At 42.7% G+C, this 18779-nt stretch overlaps 2 protein-coding genes across 2 annotated transcripts in view; both read left to right on the top strand.

Moving 5' to 3' along the window:
* Positions 1-10026, top strand: part of LOC137874506 (endophilin-A1-like) — a 20940-nt gene extending 10914 nt beyond the window's left edge. The window contains exons 2-9 of the mRNA XM_068713210.1: positions 900-968; positions 1791-1863; positions 1944-2087; positions 2780-2913; positions 3032-3190; positions 3679-3782; positions 3897-4027; positions 4559-10026. Of these exons, the coding sequence (XP_068569311.1) occupies positions 900-968; positions 1791-1863; positions 1944-2087; positions 2780-2913; positions 3032-3190; positions 3679-3782; positions 3897-4027; positions 4559-4755 (1011 nt within the window). The 3' untranslated portion in view covers positions 4756-10026. The remainder of the gene's footprint in view (positions 1-899; positions 969-1790; positions 1864-1943; positions 2088-2779; positions 2914-3031; positions 3191-3678; positions 3783-3896; positions 4028-4558) is intronic.
* Positions 10027-11548: 1522 nt separating this feature from the next.
* On the top strand, positions 11549-16191 carry LOC137874505 (acidic leucine-rich nuclear phosphoprotein 32 family member B-like). Its single transcript, XM_068713209.1, has 7 exons — positions 11549-11716; positions 13181-13330; positions 13867-13989; positions 14085-14277; positions 14369-14463; positions 14675-14738; positions 14820-16191. The coding sequence occupies exons 1-7, from the start codon at positions 11663-11665 to the stop codon at positions 14900-14902; spliced, it is 762 nt and encodes a 253-aa protein (XP_068569310.1). The 5' UTR covers positions 11549-11662; the 3' UTR covers positions 14903-16191.
* The last annotated feature ends 2588 nt before the right edge of the window (positions 16192-18779 follow it).

The following is an 18779-nucleotide window of genomic DNA, read 5'->3' as shown; positions in this document are numbered from 1 at the left end:
TGTATTGGGGTCTCAGGGGATCCCAGTGAATCACATCTGAAACATGACGCTGCTTATTTGTCAGAGACCAGAAGCCAGAAACATTCGGTAGAACTTGATGGAATTTTTTTAAATGTACTACGTACGCTTATGTACCGTAAGAAGAAAGAAGTACAATATTTACCAGTAAAACGTAGTTGAGTAGAAATATAAAGTAGTATTAAATGAATGGCTGTTGCCGTATATGTTAACTATCTAGATTAAAAATCTCTATTTCTATTGTTATGATTATTAACATTAGCAATATTGCAAATTTTCCGTGTGAATTTCTCCATCTCTGCAGTGTTCTCCTGTTGGTTCTGTATGAATGCATTGATATATGGGTCTATATATGCTGCTCTGGTACGTGTGTGTGTGTGTGTGTGTGTGTGTGTGTGTGTGTGTGTGTGTGTGTGTGTGTGTAGCCCACTAAAGCGTGGGTGGCTGCAGTGAGTCACCATCATGGAGAACCCCACTCTGCTCCTCCTCTCCGGCACCCTGAGGCGATTAGAAAGCGAGAGGCGTCTCTGTTCTGCCGCCACAAGGACGGACTGCAGCAGAACAGAGACGCGGCCGAGGACGTGAACGCGGTCACGGTGTTCATGTTGGACTTGTTCCGTTTGCTCCGCTGTACCTCGTGAAAAGTTCACTTTTATACAGATACGTCGGTTCTCACATCAGATGTGATCTGAATACGTCTTCTACAACAGCTTCCTTATATTATGCATATCAAAAAATAAACGTTGTGGCACAAACAACACCTTAATACTCATGAATTCATAAAAAAAATTATTCAAAACGTGTCTCTCTGAACTCTTCGGGTGCTTTTAATGTGAAAACCATGAACGTCTTTCTTTGTGTCTTTGTGTTTCCTGTCACAGAAAGTCAGTGAGAAGGTCGGAGGGGCGGAAGGAACCAAGCTCGATGATGACTTCAAAGAAATGGAAAAGGTAAATCTGTCTTATTTATTCACTGAAAATAATGTTTTGTTTCTTAAATACCCTAAAAACATAATGTTCTCCATCCGTTCAAGTTGTTTCACATTAAAGATTTTAGTTCTTTGTTTTGTAGATGTCACACATCAATTAGGGTTTAATAGATATACCTAAAATACCTTTTCTTTCATTTAGATTTGTGTTTATTCAGTAATGAATATTTGATGGTATATAGAAAACAGTTTGTTACTTGTATTCAGGAGATTTAGCACCGCAGCTGCTTCACAGTAATAGCCCCAGTAAAGATAAGATTGTTTTTTACGGTGAAGCAGGTTTCCTTAAACAAAGGAAATAACTTTATTTGCTTTCTTGCTGAGCGTTAGATGAGAAGATTGATACCACACACACATATGGCCTTTATAGAAATACATATAAGGCTGCAGCCGGTTAGCTTAGCTTAGCATAAAGAGTCTGGCACATAGCTTCCCGTCATTTTTCATTGTTGCGTAAAACCGATAGAATTGTTAGTTGTTGAGCTTTTGAGTTTTTGGTTATGGATTTGGTCAGAGCCAGGCTATCAGTTTCCCCCCCATCTCCAGTCTTTATGCTAAGCTATCAATCTGTTCATCTAACTCTCTGCCTGAATGCACATAAATGTATTTCCCAAAAATGTCAAACTATTCCTTGAAGATTTGGACGAATCTTTATTTACATTTCTCAGTTTTTCTTTTGTGCATTCATTCAGTGAAGAGCTCTATCAGCGTATCGAAATATCTACATTTAATCAGTGTTAGGTAGGTTCATCACGATGTGTCCCTGATGTGTTGTCCTCTGCAGAAGGTGGACGTCACCAGCAGAGCAGTGTTGGACATCATGACCAAAACCACAGAGTACCTACAACCAAATCCAGGTATCAGACGCACACTCAGACCGCCACAACATGTAGAGCAAAACCAGGCACTGATGATTTTAACCCTCGCCGCCCTGCAGCATCCAGAGCCAAGCTGAGCATGATCAACACCATGTCAAAGATCCGCGGGCAGGAAAAGGGACCCGGGTACCCGCAGGCCGAGAGCGTCCTGGGAGACGCCATGTTAAGGTTTGGACGGGAGTTAGGGGAGGAGTCCAGCTTCGGTAAGTGTGAACGTACACACATGTAGGGTGCTACGCTATCGACAAAGGCCTGTTGGTTTAGAGGGGGGGGTTTTGTCTGGAGGCAAATATAGAGTTTTGGGTCTGTACTTTTACTAAATGTAGAAACTGTGGACTCTGTAATTGCTGCAGGGGTGACGTATTTTTGTATGCCAACTCGGACGTTAGTGTCGCACATGGTTTCTTCAATTCCAAACGTTAAAATCTCTTTAGCTTGTGTTTCAGGCAGCAAACCCCCCCCCAAAAACAAAAAAACATTGACTTCCAGACGAGGGTACAGGAAGTACAAAAATGCGGACTCATTTCCTGGTTTTAGGACTCATTCCTGCAGCACTCTATAGGTTTACGTTATGTCCACCAGTTCATCTCCTAAATTCAATGATTTGAAATGTAGATTGTAAAATGTCTTTATTCTTTAGCTCCCACGCTCTGTTAGCGGTGCAGAAGAACACATGTTAAGCTCTGTGATTGGATGTTTCTTGTCAAAATGCACCTTGGAAGTCAACATCTAACTCAATGCTTTTTATTAAAAGATTCAGCCTTGTACCTTTTTAGTCAAAGAACCAGTTGTTCATCTTTTGTACTGATGATTGAAGTGCTTCAAAAGAGAGTCGCACCACATTGTCTATGAGGAACCGTCTCTATTTTCCCCTCATCCCGTCCGTTCATCCCAGGTTTGGCACTGATTGATGCCAGCGAGTCGATGAAGGAGCTTGGGGAGGTGAAGGACGCTTTGGACATGGAAGTCAAACAGAACTTCATCGACCCGCTGCAGAACCTCCACGACAAAGACCTCAAAGAGATACAGGTGAGCAAAAAAAAAACCTGTGATTGGTTTCCAGTTAGATGTTGTGTTTGGAGCTTATAGACAAATTGCAAATGGTTTCTGAAGTGATGTTTGATGTCTTGTTGCCCCTCCGCTGCAGCACCACCTGAAGAAGATGGAGGGCCGCCGTCTGGACTTCGACTACAAGAAGAAGCGCCAGGGGAAAGTCCAGGACGATGAACTCAAACAGGCACTGGAGAAGTTCGACGAGAGCAAAGAGATCGCGGAGCAGAGCATGTTCAACCTGCTGGAGAGCGACGTGAGGACTTCTCTTTATTCACATCTGCTGGAGGCCCTGCAGCTATTTTCATAGGCAATGAATCTGCCAATTATGATCTATAGCAATCGATGAAATGTCTTGTTTTGTCCAACAAGCAGTCCAAAAACAAATATAGGACGAAAAGCAAGAAATTCTCACATTTAAGAAGCTGGAATCATCAACTGTGTTTGTTTGAAAAAGGACTTAAATGAATGATTAGAATAGTTGCAGATCGATCAACTGTTAGTCGATGCAGCTCGAGTCTACTTTAAAATAATTGCACCAGAATTGACATTCATGGACATTCACAGAAAGAAAAAAGAGCAAAATTATCTGAAAAGAAAAGAAATGGCAACAGAATTCTAATCAGATTTTGCCCCCGAGGGGAAACTGCAGGGACAGGAAGACTCGGGCCCAGCATGGGTATAGAACAGGTTGTGCTGTTGAAAAAACAAAAGTGTGTGTGTGTGTGTGTGTGTGTGTTGCAGATAGAACAGGTGAGCCAGCTGGCAGCGTTGGTTCAAGCTCAGTTGGAATACCACAGCCGCTCTGCCGAAATCCTCCAACAGCTCTCCAGTAAGGTGGAGGAAAGGTATTGATCCATGTACCTACCTGGGATGAACGTAAACCAATAGAATAGAAGAATAGAAGAAAAAAAAGATGGTGGTGAGACAAACCTTTTTTGTTTTGTTTCTGGCCCTTTCAGGATAAAAGAAGTATCCGCTAAACCGAGGAAGGAGTACGCTCCTAAACCCAGAATGACCCTGGAGCTGCTGCCCCCCAGCGAGAGCCTCAACGGCGGGATACACTCGGCCAAATCGCCCGGAAGATCACCAGGTACAGAGAGCGGGGGTGCGTTCTGGGTTGCTGAATGAGGGCTTGACCAAACCAAGAGACAGGCAACTGTTGCCATCTTTGCAACCAGGCGGCAACCTCCGGTTTCTGCAGAGTGAAGCCGATGAGGAAGTGTTGTGTAACTTGCATTCTCGCACTGACAGTAGACTTGTCAATCACTGTGTAGCCCCGCCCCTAAATCATCCCCTGCTTTATGGTGTGTTTGACTCTAAATGGAGCATAATGTACTAAATGAACATCATGCTGTATTGAAGAAGACTGTAAACTAGAGATTGAGACCATAAACTCATGTTTACAATGTTTACTGAGGGAATAAATCAAGAGAGAAGTAGAGTCATTTTAGACTAGACTTCTATACAACCAGAGGAGTCGCCCCCTGGTGGACACTAGAGAGAATGCAGCTTTAAGACACTTGTGCAAGGTACCTAGGTTGTCGCCTTGTAAAATATGACAACTAGAGGGCGTAGCCCTTCAATTACAATGCTTATACCTCTTGTGTCCGTCCCTTCACAGCCCCCATGGACCAGCCCTGTTGCCGAGCGCTCTACGACTTCGAGCCAGAGAACGAAGGCGAGCTGGGCTTCAAGGAGAGCGACGTCATCACCCTGACCAATCAGATCGACGACAACTGGTACGAGGGCATGATCAACGGCCAGTCGGGCTTCTTCCCCATCAACTACGTGGATATCCTGGTGCCGCTCCCGCACTAGGAATCCCGCCAATGACCCCTCGAGCAATCCAGAAACCCTGGAGAAAAAAAACAGCCTGTACTTGCATAAACAACAAAACCACGCCCTCCTTCTACTTCTTCTTCTGTGCTTCTGTGCGATTCTGCTTTTACAAAACGGGACTGAAATGACGGAGACTGGGGCGGTAGGAACGGTGATTAGAGGATGAGAAGATGAAGAAAGGGGGATTTGAGGATTTGAGGATTTGAGGATTCCCCCACGTGAGGAGATAAAGAAGAGAAGGGATGATCGGGCGGCACCGGAGACCCAATGAGGCTTTAGAGACTTGAAGCGCGGTGTATATGTACGTGCATGTTTGTGTCTGTATGTGCATTTTGAACCTGTTCTTACACTACTACGACCGAGCCAGCACAAAGCTCTGCTTGTCCGTTAAACTGCCTGACAGCTGTTTTTATACCGTTGTCTTCTTCTTCTCTTCTTACTGTACTTCTGAATTTTCTACCTTGACTTGCCTTCTTGTGCTTTCTCTTCAGCCCTAGATCTCTCAGCACCGGTCACAGTCTTCCCCTCTTTCGTGTCTTTTCTTTCCTTTCCGTCCCTCGTCGGCTAGCACTGCCTCTCAGCATGGCTCCGTACCGTATGCAGGCTTCTTACCCCACGATCCAGAGCTGCAGTCGGTCACCTGCCCCGCTGCTGTTGTTTTGAGTACATCTCCTGTAACATACTCTGCCTTTCTTTCTCAGAGTCTACATAGAGTCTCAGCTCAGTGGCTGTATGCATGAACCAGCCAAATCAGACATTTGAGCGATAAGACGCCCCGGGGGGACTTTTGGTTTTTCCAGAGCGCATCTTTGGATTAAAAGCCGTGTCTGCAATAAGTTGACTTTTACAGAATGAAGAAGAACATAAAGTGGTCGCCTATTTATCTTATAAATGTGGGGTGTTTTTAAAAGGTTTTGAGGGTCAGGAAACTTCATTCAACACGTCAATAAACATGTCAGCTCAAGAGATTAAAAAGGAAAACTTTGGTGTTTTACCAGGAAGCAGCGATATGCTAACACCACCAGCACAGGCCAGTTGTGTTGAACAGAACTTTTTCGCCAGGTTGGTGAACAGATAAGAGGGTTATTACAGTGTATAGTCTGTGTACTATTCTGACTTACCCATTCACAGTGTTTTGTGTGTACTGTGTGGAGTAGATGCTCGTTGACTCGTCCTATTCGTGGCTTTTTGCATGCAGGACCGTGTGAACAGTGGTCGCCGTTCTAAAATTCCAGTTTTTTCCGTCCAATGCCTTCGATTGCATTTGGGAAGGCTGATCCTCAGCGTGTCCAACAATAAGACGTTGTATCATTTGAATGCTGACAAAATTCTGGCACCTTCGGAACATTCTTGTCCAACATTCTTGCCACGTCACTCCCAGAGAGCGTCCTCGCCGGTTGTACAGAGCTGTCCACTAATGTCTGTTATGAACACTGTCGTCACTACCGCATTGCATCGTAGGATATCGATGCCGACGTAGTGTCCAGTGTTTGTGTACTCTAATATTTCACTGAAAATAGTTAGCAATTAGCTTACTATTGGTTTTCGGACAAATCTCACATACTGTTTTTTAGCGTAAAAAAAAAAAGCATGTTAGCGCAGAATTTCGGAAGCAGCAAGAGTCTTCAAACTCATCAATACAATGACCGTACCTGTGGGCCGGGGGAACGTTCTAGAACCTTGAGAGAATGATGTGGAAGCATTTCATCATTCCGGAATCTTGGCAGCGTTCTGAAACTCCCCTTAATATTTAAGAAACTCCAAAAAACATCGTAGAACCTGTGGGACATTTTGAACAGTATGAAAAGATTCCTGGACCTCATAAACAACCAGAAGTGTTCTCATATGTTCTGAACCTTCTTGAACCCTGCATACATTGAGGCATTAACACAAGATTCAGAACCCTTCAAAATATCCCGATGGTGCATGTCAGTAAGCGGTCAGTATTGGTGCTAACTGTTAGCCGTGCTAGTTCCCTGGAGTATGCATCCCATGCAGTATAAAGTGGGACTTGTTCTGTCGACATAACTGTTACTCCACCACAGTTATATGTGTTCAGATGTGTTCTTGCTAGCTACAAGACAAGTTGACAGGGAGTTTCACATACGATGGAAATGTTGAAGCAATGTTAAGAGATCTGCTGTGTTGATCTGTGTTTATGTTTCTTTGGTCTGTTAAAGCGAAACGTAACGGTGAAGAACTATTATATCCGTTGTAATGGGCTTTCAATGTGGTGCTGGGTTTATATTGAAATATAATAATACTGACATTTTAATGGGTATCATATTGGATATTCAACGTGTTTCGTTAAATTAAAAAGCTTGGGGTTTCGTCTTTCCAGGCGTTGTTTACTACGTCGTCAAACATCGGCAGGAATCTGTGCCAGATGTGGATAACCGGCTAGCCGTTCGCTTCACATTCCCGTACTTGCAGCGTTGAGCAGAATACTTAAAAGTATGTAGTGCCTGAATAGTGAATACCTCATCATAAATTAAACGTATTTTGTTAAAAAAACAGAGAAAAGTTGCGTATTCTGAAATTCATTTGGGAAGCATTGGTTTAAAAGCATGGCTTTCACGCAAAACATTTGTACTTTGCATTCTTCTTGTCACATTTTCTGCCTTTTCTTTACTACTTAAAATTGTAATATATGACAATTATTACTGGTCATATATCACAATAACTCATTTCAGTTAGCAACAGCTTTACTGGCGTGAACTGGACCAAACTTTTAGTTGGAACCAAAATCAAACTAATATCACAAATGTGTACTTAAGAGGACGATTATGACTATTGTTAAACAAAATCTCAAATTAGTCTTTTTGCCACTTCCCTGATTCACACTCAGGGTGTTGACCCAAAGTCTGCATGATGGAGAAAGTGTGCGCAAACCGGTCTGAATATAGCTCATGAGTAGCTCGTTTCAATCACTGTTAACGAGACGGTATGAGGTTTCAAAGTATTCTCAGAATTTATACAGTACCTTTCGGTGTTTTAAAAATGTACTTCTACTTCATTTTTTTTGGTATATTCTGAATATTCCGTGACAACAAGTCAACACAGTTCATAATAGCCATAAAATGGATCGCATCAAGAGTAATAATTTTGTAATTAATTTTTTTTTTTTTTAAATGTTTGGTTAGAGGATGGGAAAGTTTAAGTCCTCTTGAAAAGCTATAATGGTGTTTTCGACACAAACAGTAATAACAATGAAAAATAAAAAACTGCATTTTTAACCGGATTCAGTATAATCTATCTCCAGTCAATAACCATTGAATACCAAGGCAATAAATGACGATTTAACAATAAAATATAGACGGAAGAGGTGACGCTGAAGGAAACCTGTGGGTATAAATAACTGGAGAACTATCGCCAAAGCACATTAATTACAGCAACATTACAATCAGGAACTAACTTTCTCCGTTTCTGCCACAAAAACTGCTCGTTCTGTAAACCGTTAACAAGTCGTCGTAAAAGCCGGAGCTTTGGAGCAAAACTGTGTTTGGCGTTTTCTTTTGATTTGAATTTGTTCTGATTGCAAGTCCACCTGTGGAGAGCCTGTGATCTGCATGCAACCAAACCACTTCACGGCTGTTCGGGATGATTATCCAAATAAAATTGGGGAGATATTTGGCTGCTGGAGCCTATGTTAACTCGTTTTTTTTCTTACAATCTTTTGACCTGCTTATGCTATATTTCTCTCCAAATTACAAAGTGCTTTAAGACTTTTTTTAACTTTTCTCGTTGACAATTCCGTTGCTCTTTTATTTGTGTTTTCTTTTGCCCTCTATGGCGACATGTATTCTAACCTCAATGAGGGACTTGTACAGTGTTGCGCTCCCATATATATATATATATTTTTTTTGTTTCCCGTTCACCTAAAATGAGCGCCGGACCTCGGCCGTGTCACCCGCCTCGGTTTCATTTTCAATGTCGCTCTCAATTGTGAGATCGGGCGGAGAACTCCGAACCAAACCTGCAGACTGAAGCTTCGGTTCTCCGGTCTGTCCTCAGCGGTAAAGCAGCTCTGAAAGCATCTCAAATCTCTTTTTAAGGAAGTTAATTTAAGGCTAAAAAGATACCTTTTTAATTTTGAAATGACGGGAAATCAATCAAGATGAGGGATTATGGAATTTGGTTATTTTACATTAATCAATAAACTAGTAAATGACACAAAAAAAGGACCAAAATCTCATATCTACTACTGCCTCCCTGAATCAACCGTTCAATATTTGAAGCCAGTTAGCTTAGCTTAGCATTGACTCTTGAAAGATTAAAGAAATTGATTAAATAGTTAAAGGAAGAGTTCAACATCTTGGGAAATGCTATTATTGTTATTCGCTTTCTTATTGAGAGTAAGATAAGACGATTGAAACCACCCTTGTTTTTAATATAAAGCTAGTTAGCTTAGCTTAGCATCGACTCTCTGCAAAGAAAGAAATCAAATGGTTGAAGTAAGAGTTTAATATTTGGGGAAATATTAACATTATTAGCTTTCTTGGTGTGAGTTATGTGAGAAGATTGGAAACCACGAAGCCAGTTAGCTTAGCTTAGCATAAATACTGGACACGGGAGGAATCAGCTAGCCTGGTTCTGTCCAACGCCTAAAGAAATAACGTAACTTGTTGAAGGAAGAGATTTTGGGAAATATCATTGTTAGATGTTAGATTGATGAGAATTAGAAAAGAAGATTGAACCCACGTGTGTTTAATACGAAGCCAGTTAGCCTATAGCTTAGCATTGACTCTCTCCAAAGCTTAAAGAAATTAATGAAATGGTTGAAGTAAGAGTTCGACATCTTGGGAAGTATTAACGTTATTACAAAGCAGTTGTTAGTATTTTGTTACACTTTTTTAGGTCCCCTCCCACCAAATCCTAAGTGAACCAATGAGATTACTCCTGCTCTCGGGGCTGCTTTGCCTTTAAAGAACTAAACCACAGTCTGCATTGTGACAACGTGGCCCTGGTCTGGCCTCTGTTACATTATACTGTATGCCTTGTGGCTGTATACAATAGCCCCCATGCCTATGGAACCTGGTGTCTTCTGGTGAGATATGTGTGTACGTGAAGTATACACACACTTTGTCGCTATTTATGTATGTATTGTATGTCTGTATGTATGTATTTATTTATTCCTGTTGATTGGTTCGGCACCTGTTGCGTATTTTTGACGATTGTCAATACATTGGTGTATATGACGTGCAGGAGGGGAAGGGAGGATGGAGGGATTTTTGTGTGTTTGTGTGTGTGTGTGTGGGGGGGGGGGGGGGGGGGGGGCGTGGTCAATGGAAAAATCTAGCTGTGATACTAACTAACTGTTGCTCTCCTCGTATTGGACGATGATATAATCTAAGACCACTGTATGTATAACTGCTTGTCGTGAAGATGATCTACAATGTACTGACAATAAATTATTAACACTATGATTAAAAAAAAAACCCGGCAATAGTCCAATTTGTTCTTCATAGAAACCATGGGATGGCTTTTATTTTGAAATTTTATTTGGGCCTACAACTTCAAATTACACTTTAGAAATAATGTTCTTTTTCATTAGTAGTGCTGCTTTCTTTGTAGAAGTATTTTGTTTTATGCAAAGTTGTTTTTAAGTATGTTTGTTGTGCTTTTAATTAAGATATTAAGATTAAGACTTTTACTTGTGATGGAGTATGTTTATACTGTGGTATTACTACTTCAGCAGACACAATGGATGAATTGAATACTTCTTTCTGATAATATATAGGTCACATGCTGTATACTAAGGATATTCAGCAATAACACGGTGCACTATGCGGCCACTGTAGTAATATAATAAATACAGTACTTTTAATATGAAAGAATTAGTATTATACATTTATTATACATTACATAACACATTTAACAGCCAAAAATACCATCACAAATCTGCCTCAGAGGGCTTTTCAACCCTCTGTCTTGTGGCTCAACAGTAGAAATGCTTCAGTTGTTTTTTTCGTGTGCAATGAGCCAAGATGGCCGCCGCCGGCGCTGTGGAGACATGTTTCCCTCCTGCTGCCGTTTGGTTTCCCTCCTTTTACAAATTTACATATGGTGCCTTCGAGTGCTCCTCAGAAGATCGAACTGTATCGCTCGCGAGCGGTAAAGTATGACGTTTGTGCGCAAAGTCAAGTATATACATGTCATAAATATTGAATCGTAGTTGACTCGATGACCCGTGTGTCTTTCTTCGCCGTTTATTGTTGTTTCTACGTAAAAAAACAGCGTGCTGGAAGAGTAAAGAGGAGGAATTTGCGTTTATAAACATATAAGATGAGGGAAAATATACGTTTTTAACACTTGTGTGATAGCTGTGTGTATTATCACTTCATATTTAATTAAGTATGACGTGTTGTGTGAAATCCTAACTTGCTTTATTCATTTGCTGGGTCGTCGACGATACATTCATGTATTTTCGAGGACAAGTAAAAGCAGCAAGCGGCTTGACCCACTTTTCACACACGCCACGGGAACGTTTCACACGCTGTGTCAAGCTCAACGGGGAAGACAGAGAAGACCGGAAGTACAATAGTGTTCCTTCAAAATAAATATATAAAGTGACAAATCTCCACACCCACAACAGACATATTAAGCGTATGAAGGGCAAAGTAACGCGTATAAAAGCATCAGTTGTATCATAGGTATTATATCGCGTTTGTAAATTCATATTCATCACAGGATATGCTCCGGTTCCATTTCCGCCGAGACGACGAGAACATTACTTTGCAAGTCTCGCCCGGAAGTCTTGGCGTTTTGACTCTAGCTAGCGTCACGCAGGTTTCCGCGTGTTGATACTGAAGAGAAGAGGGTTCGAGGAGAAACAAGTTTTTCCCGCATCTCAGAGACCCAAATTCAGGCCAAAAACCAGAGGAAAATGGACATGAAGAAGAGGGTCTCGTTAGAACTAAGGCACCGGTCGCCGACAGAAGTGAGTGGTTTCATGTTGTTGTTTTTTTTACGTTAAACTTGACCGGCAGGAGAAGAAGGGGTGATGGCGAGCACATGGCAGGATGTCTGCAGCTCCACGGAAAAGTGCTAAAATGTAACATTTACCGTTTACTGTTCACACCTAAGCTGCAACTAGATATAACGTTAAAAAATACATTTCACTGGCTACCAATACATCCTTTAACGGACCAACTGCGCAGCTGCTTTACCGCCTTGTTTCCCATTTTTCATGTTCACGCTTTTCTCTCGGTTATTTAATTCCAAACTGTTGTTAAATGATTCATTCATAAAGCTGCTCGTGTGCAAAAGAAACTTGCGCGTGCCCCCTCGCTCGAGCACCGATATATACACATCCGTGTGTCCCGCGGGCCCGGCTAATGTCTGGGCGCGCGATATTGTAATAAGTTACAGTACGGCTTATATATGCCTCGCACGAGACGGTAACGTAACTCAGTTTAAATACAAAATATTTTGTTCGGTCGAGTAAGTTCTATATATATTGTGGTAAAGGACGCTAACGTTGATACCGTTAGTACGTAAAAAAAACCGACTCGTCACGATATCTCTTTAACGTTTAATACTCGTGTAATGCAGGAAATGCGTCATTGTTTTTCGGGGTTACACACTTAAAACGCGGGTTGAACCCGAAGTTATTCCTTTCTAAACCACAACCCCCCGTCTTTAAACTAGCGTCGCAACGTTCGGGGTTCTACGTTCTCACGAAAAAGTCCAAATTTCGTTGTTTATCGTCGCCGCTCCAGGAATTAGTCGAAGCCCAAAAGGGCGCGTAGCCAGCGGCGTGCTAGCTTTTGCTAAAGTGGCTACGTCGCGTGCGCTTGTTGTGCTTTTTCGTCGCCTCCATTGTAACCAATAGAGAGGAGTTGTATCCTCTCGCGCACACTTCAGCGGTCAATCAAACGGAGTAATTAGTACATGTAAGAGTTAGCAAGACGGCAAGCTAAAAGTTAGCAGCGTCACGTGTGTGTGTGTGGGGAGTTTATAAACAGTCTCGCGCCGGGATCCCTTCCAATATGAAACTGCGCAGGAGTCCTGCGCAGTTGTATTATGTACAAATATTATATATAAAAATATATTAAATATTATATGTATTATATAAAATATTATGATTGTGTATATATAATAAGTTTCGTTAAATTAAAATGTTTGAATATGTCAACTTTAAGTGTTGTAGATTGTGGTAGCCATTTAAAAAAAAAAAAAAAAAAATACTGTTATCTGATGCTTAAAACACAGCAGTGAAGTTATATTCATATTCCCACCTGGGCTTCACACCGCCTCGAGGTTTGGGTGGAATGACTCTCTGGATTAGTCATACTGTCCCCGTCAGATGAAGACATCTTAAAGATGAAGGAGGGCGTTCAACTTTCATTTGGTTGTAAAGAAATGTAGAACTTATTGTTTGTTGTCTCCGCGCCCCGTTCAGGTCCAGGAGCTGGTTCTGGACAACTGTCGCTCCGGCGAAGGAAAGATCGAAGGAATCACAGAAGAGTTCTCCAACCTGGAGCTGCTGAGCCTCATCAACGTGGGCCTGACCAGCGTAGCGGACATCCCCAAGCTGGACAAACTCAAGAAGGTGAGCGGACCGGACGCTGCACACGGTACACCTGTATCAGGACGTCCACGGTGGAACGACCTGGAGCTTAAAGGACTAATAGACAATATTAATCAGCAACGATTTTGATACGTTTCTAAGTAAATTTGCAAAATATTCTCTGGTTCCAGCATCTCAAACATGCTAATTATTATTATTATTCATGTATGACAGTAAATTAAGCATCTTTGAGATTCAAGCTCCACCAGAATGTGAAATTAAACTCTCTCTCTCTCTGTCTGTCTGTCTCTCTCTCTCTGTGTCTGTCTGTCTCTCTCTCTCTGTGTCTGTGTCTCTTTTTCTCTCTCTCTCTCTCTCTGTGTCTCTCTCTCTCTCTCTGTGTGTGTGTGTGTGTGTGTGTGTGTGTGTGTGTGTGTCTCTCTCTCTTTCTCTCTCTCTGTCTCTTTCTCTGTGTCTATGTCTCTTTCCGTCTGTCTCTCTCTCTGTCTGTCTCTGTGTCTATGTCTCTCTCTGTGTCTCTGTCTCTCTTTGTCTGTGTCTCTTCTTGGTCTCCACAGTTGGAGTTGAGTGATAACAGGATATCAGGCGGTCTGGAGGTCCTGGCAGAGCGGCTGGTGAACCTAACGCACCTCAACCTCAGCGGGAATAAATTCAAAGACATCAGCACCCTGGAGCCTCTGGTGGGCGGAGTCAAAAACAAAACCACACCCTTTCCACCCAAACATCCCACCAACGGCCGACACACTGATCCTGTCTGTCTTTGAACCCTTTCCAGAAAAAGCTGCCTCAGCTGAAGAGCCTCGACCTGTTCAACTGCGAGGTGACCAACCTGGCCGACTACAGGGAGTCCATCTTCAAGCTCCTCCCCCAGCTCACATACCTGGACGGCTACGACATCGACGACTGCGAGGCGTCCGACTCCGACGGGGAGGTAGACGGAGTGGAGGACGAGGACGAGGAGGGTTTGGGTAACGGCACCACTTTACATATTTAAAACGTTTTCCAGACGCCTCGCCTGAAACGTTTTCTCAACTCCTCCCCCTCTCTCTTGTGTTCCAGAGGGCGAGTCAGAGGACTTTGACGAAGAGGAGGAAGAGGACGAGGAGGACGTAGTGGCCGAAGAGGACGATGACGACGACAGTAATGACGATGAGGTGAGGGTTTGAGGGGATTCAGAAGACCCGTACTGTCCCTTTAACGGAACGCTAACGCATTAGCAATTAGCTCGCCGGCTACACCGGGTCCCGAGAGTAGTGGAAGCTCATCCTCTGAGATCCGTTGGCTCCTCTAGTGGTTCCTTAGGGAGCCTAGAGGATCCTTCGTGAGGACTCTTCGTGGTGTAACAAGCAGCTTGTGTCTCCGCAGGACGGAGAGGTGAACGGAGACGTGGACAGCGAGGACGACGACGAGGAAGATGACGAGGATGACGGTCAGTAAACGATAAACTCTTAAGAGCTACGTCAAATCATTTAAAAGCAGTAGGAATAATGATGATGATGATGTTCTGCAGACGAGGACTCGTCTCCAGCCAAAGGAGAGAAGAGGAAGAGGGACCCTGAAGACGAGGATGATGATGATGAAGATGATGATTAAGGACCTGCATAACCCCCCTCTGACCCTCTGATCCCACCACCAACGCTCGCCCTTCCTCCCCTCCTCCCCCTTATTCTTCCTCTCGACTCCTGGGCTGCGTTTCATTTCTGGAAGCCTGTCTCCTCCCGCTGCATCCTCGTCTCCTCCTTCCTGCAGACGCCGAACACAGATACTCTCGCATTTCGTTTCTTTTTTAAATTCACGTCATCAAAGATGATCTAATATCACGATTACTTTCAGGTGTCAGAACTCTCACTAACGATTGTTCTCTATTAAACTCACGTTTTAGAAGAAGAAGCGGTGAGGTTTTGTTTGTAACGTCTTTATCGCATTTATTAAAAACAGGTTTTCATTTTTCACAGAAATGTGAACTAATTATGATACGACGTTTAATGAAACAAAAGCCTCGTAATGTTTAAAGTATTCATTTGGGCTTCTGTGATCTGACACGGACAAACTCGGAAATTCCTACTCACTCAAGTAGCACGTGAACGCACCACCAGGTCAGTCTATGTCCGTTACTTCTGGATGAATCGCGTCATGAACTCACAGCGCTGTACACCATGACGAGTCGTTTGTCGTCTGCAGAAGGAGCAGGAACAGAGAGGCTCATGGGAGGAAACAGCTGTTTTTGAGGTGGGGGGGCACGCAAAAACCGAATTTATTTTTTTCTTTCTTTCTTTCTTTTTTTTTTTAAACCATCTTTCCTCTGACATCACCGCTCTGGGACGAAGCCAGCAGCTGTGACGTCGTCGACAGGCTCTGTGATGTCATCACCAACGGACAGTCAAACGTAGTCAGAGAGGAAACCTCCACCCCGCCCCCCCCGAGGCCGAGCGCGCTCAGGGCAAACTGTGTTCTCTCTTTTTTGCCAACAGAGCTTTTTAAAAGAAATATTTTTTCAGAGAAATTGTTTTTGTTTAATTTTGTATGGTTGTCCGGGGTCTCTCTCTCCCTCTCTCTTACCTCTCTCTCTCTCTCTTGCCTCTCTCTCTCTCTCTCTCTCTCTCTCTCTCTCTCTCTCTCTCTCTCTTGCCTCTCTCTCTCTCTCTCTTGCCTCTCTCTCTCTCTCTCTCTCTCTCTCTCTCTTGCCTCTCTCTCTCTCTTACCTCTCTCTCTCTCTCTCTCTCTTACCTCTCTCTCTCCCATGTCTCTTCACACTCACACTGACTAGTTGACGTTGTGTTTTTCTTTTCTTTCTTTTTTTTACTTTCTGTAAGTTAAAGGAAAAACAAACAAAAAAAACACACAAACAAAAAGGACTTTGTAAATAAAATCTTAACATTTTGCCCCCGGCGTCTCCTCTCTGGCCTTTTGTCTCCACGACACCACGTTTATACTGTATGTGTAGATAGATAGATAAATAGATAGATAGATAGATAAGATGGTCCTTTATTAGTCCCACAGTGGGGACAATGGCAGGATGACAGCAGCAGAGTGGACACTGCAAACCAGAGACATCAGTGGACGATGAATGAACAGTAAAGGTTTAATTGAATCGCCAAAAGAAAAAGAAGCTGAACAACACATTGTAGTTAGAGCCCCGCCCCCCTCTCTGATGCGTTGGTAAACATGCTGCTGGCGGCTGTGATCCTCTATCAGGGACTAGTTGAGGTCTGCAGGAGAAGAGAAGCACTAAATCCGTGGACTGGTTTAGAAGGTGTGGTCGTGGCACAGTTTGTCCACCGGGGGGCGACAGACGCTGCACACTGTTTAGACGCACCTGTTGAACAATGCATGCAACTTTGTACACATGTACATGAGGCCTGTATTAGTATACATTATTATACATGCAAATGTAGGTAAGTCACTGTTTTTGAGGTTGTAAAACTTTTCTCCAGCGCTCTTTGTCTTCGGCGTGGTTAAAGAAGTGGTAACTAGATGTGACGTGTGGAGACGTATGAAGCCCACAACTCAACAGGAAGTCAGACAATTGTTGAGTTTAACGAGCCTTTTCTTAAAAATCTCATAACGGGGATTTTTCTTTTCCGCCAAATAAAACAGGAAGTTGTTTGAATATCTCTCCATGAAGTATCAAAATCCCCCAGAAGACCTAATGTCATTTAAACAAAAAGTAGATATTGTCTCACCTCTGAGAGGCGCTGTTGCTGTTAATTTAAGTACTGCTGACTTCTGTCTGCAGTGTGTGTGTGTGTGTGTGTGTGTGTGTGTGAGAGAGAGAGAGAGAGATGCATGACATCTTGTGTTTTCTAATCAACACACACATTCAGGTGTTTATTTCACTATTTTGTATCTGTGGATTTCTCACCAAAAGTTATCATTGATTTGAATATTTAAACATCACATTTCAGAAAACTTGTAACAGAATAAACGCTGGTGTTGATGTGAGTGATGAAGTGGTGAAGTGTGATGGTGATATCTACTAGTTCATGTTGTGACCCTCTTCACCTGGAGACTCTTCTAAATGTCTGGACTTTAACTAAACGTCTCTTTAAAGGAGCTTTTCTATCAATGGAGTTTTTCTCACACTCTGATCCAGAAATCTCCACTTCAGTAGTTCTGACATCCACCAAACTTCACACCTTCATTCCTCTCTGTGTGCTGAAGCTTTCTACTGAGGGCTTTGTCCACACACCACTCACACTCATTTATACTACATGTATTAATAACAACATGGAGAAGATTGTTGTTTTTGTAAGTAAGTTGACGTCCGTTTTGTGTTCTTGGACAGAATGTGTTTCCTGTCTGTAGCTACGCTTTCCTTGTAAGCAGTATCTTCATTTTGCAGCTGGAAGTGAAGCAGACTTCACATGCTGTTACTGCTACGTTATTGTAATCGGTAGCTTGGTATCATATTTTATAAATTGATCTTTTGGTTCTTAAATCTGAATCGGTAAAGTACCTCAAACTGCCCTGGAGTAGAATTATAAAGTTGAATAACATGGAAATACTCTACTATTTGTAAAGTACAAATGAAGTTACTGTGGAGACAGGTGTAAGTTGCCACATATTTGGTGCCAATTACATTTTTAGTTAAATTACACCATTTTAAAAGCTAGCAGTCAAACAACAACTCGGCATTGTGTTGAATCCAGATGTTCTTTTTCCCATCAGGAGTCTGCTGTACAGATGTTAGAGCACTTTGAGACACATCTGTGATTTGTGACTTTGGGCTATATTAAAAAAAAAACAATTAACAGACATGATTTGATTGATTTTATTATGTATCAACGGCAAAGCAATTCTGCATATACATTTTTAATGCAATCTCAACATTTGGCACAGAACTAAACTATTGTTAATATTAGGCAACTCAAACGACTTGGTGAAGGTTGAACATTGTCATCTTAGTTTTCATTAAGGGCCACTTGTGATGACAAATGTATCCAGCCCTTCTTCTACTGGCACGAGACGTTGCCATCATCCAGTGTGATTGATCTTGTCTAGGCGTTAAGCAGGCAAAACAATATACAAAATATGTATGAACATAAAAGGTTCGAGGTTGAGGAAGGAGCTGTAGAAGACGGGGCTGTTGGAGACGTTCAGGTGTTGAGCTGTAGAAGACAGGGGGCTGTTGGAGACGTTCAGGTGTTGAGCTGTAGAAGACAGGTGGCTGTTGGAGACGTTCAGGTGTTGAGCTGTAGTGTTGGTTTGGGATTCACAAGTTGCAGGAACAAAGGCCGTTGTTATCTGGTGGTTTGTGCTGGCACCACCTACTGGTGCTTCCTGATGTCCTCCTTGTGGTAGTGGGAGGGACAGCAGTGATAGTGGGAGGGATAGCAGTGATAGTGGGAGGGGCAGATGTGGTAGTGGGAGGGGCAGCAGTGGTAGTGGGAGGGGCAGATGTGGTAGTGGGAGGGACAGCAGTGGTAGTGGGAGGGATAGCAGTGGTAGTGGGAGGGACAGCAGTGGTAGT

Source organism: Cebidichthys violaceus, unplaced genomic scaffold (genome assembly GCF_023349555.1).
Source record: "Cebidichthys violaceus isolate CVI_PGR_0920_01 unplaced genomic scaffold, fCebVio1.0.p SCAF_19, whole genome shotgun sequence".
In the NCBI taxonomy this organism is placed as follows: Eukaryota; Metazoa; Chordata; class Actinopteri; order Perciformes; family Stichaeidae; genus Cebidichthys; species Cebidichthys violaceus.
This window is presented reverse-complemented; position numbering and strand designations above follow the sequence as displayed.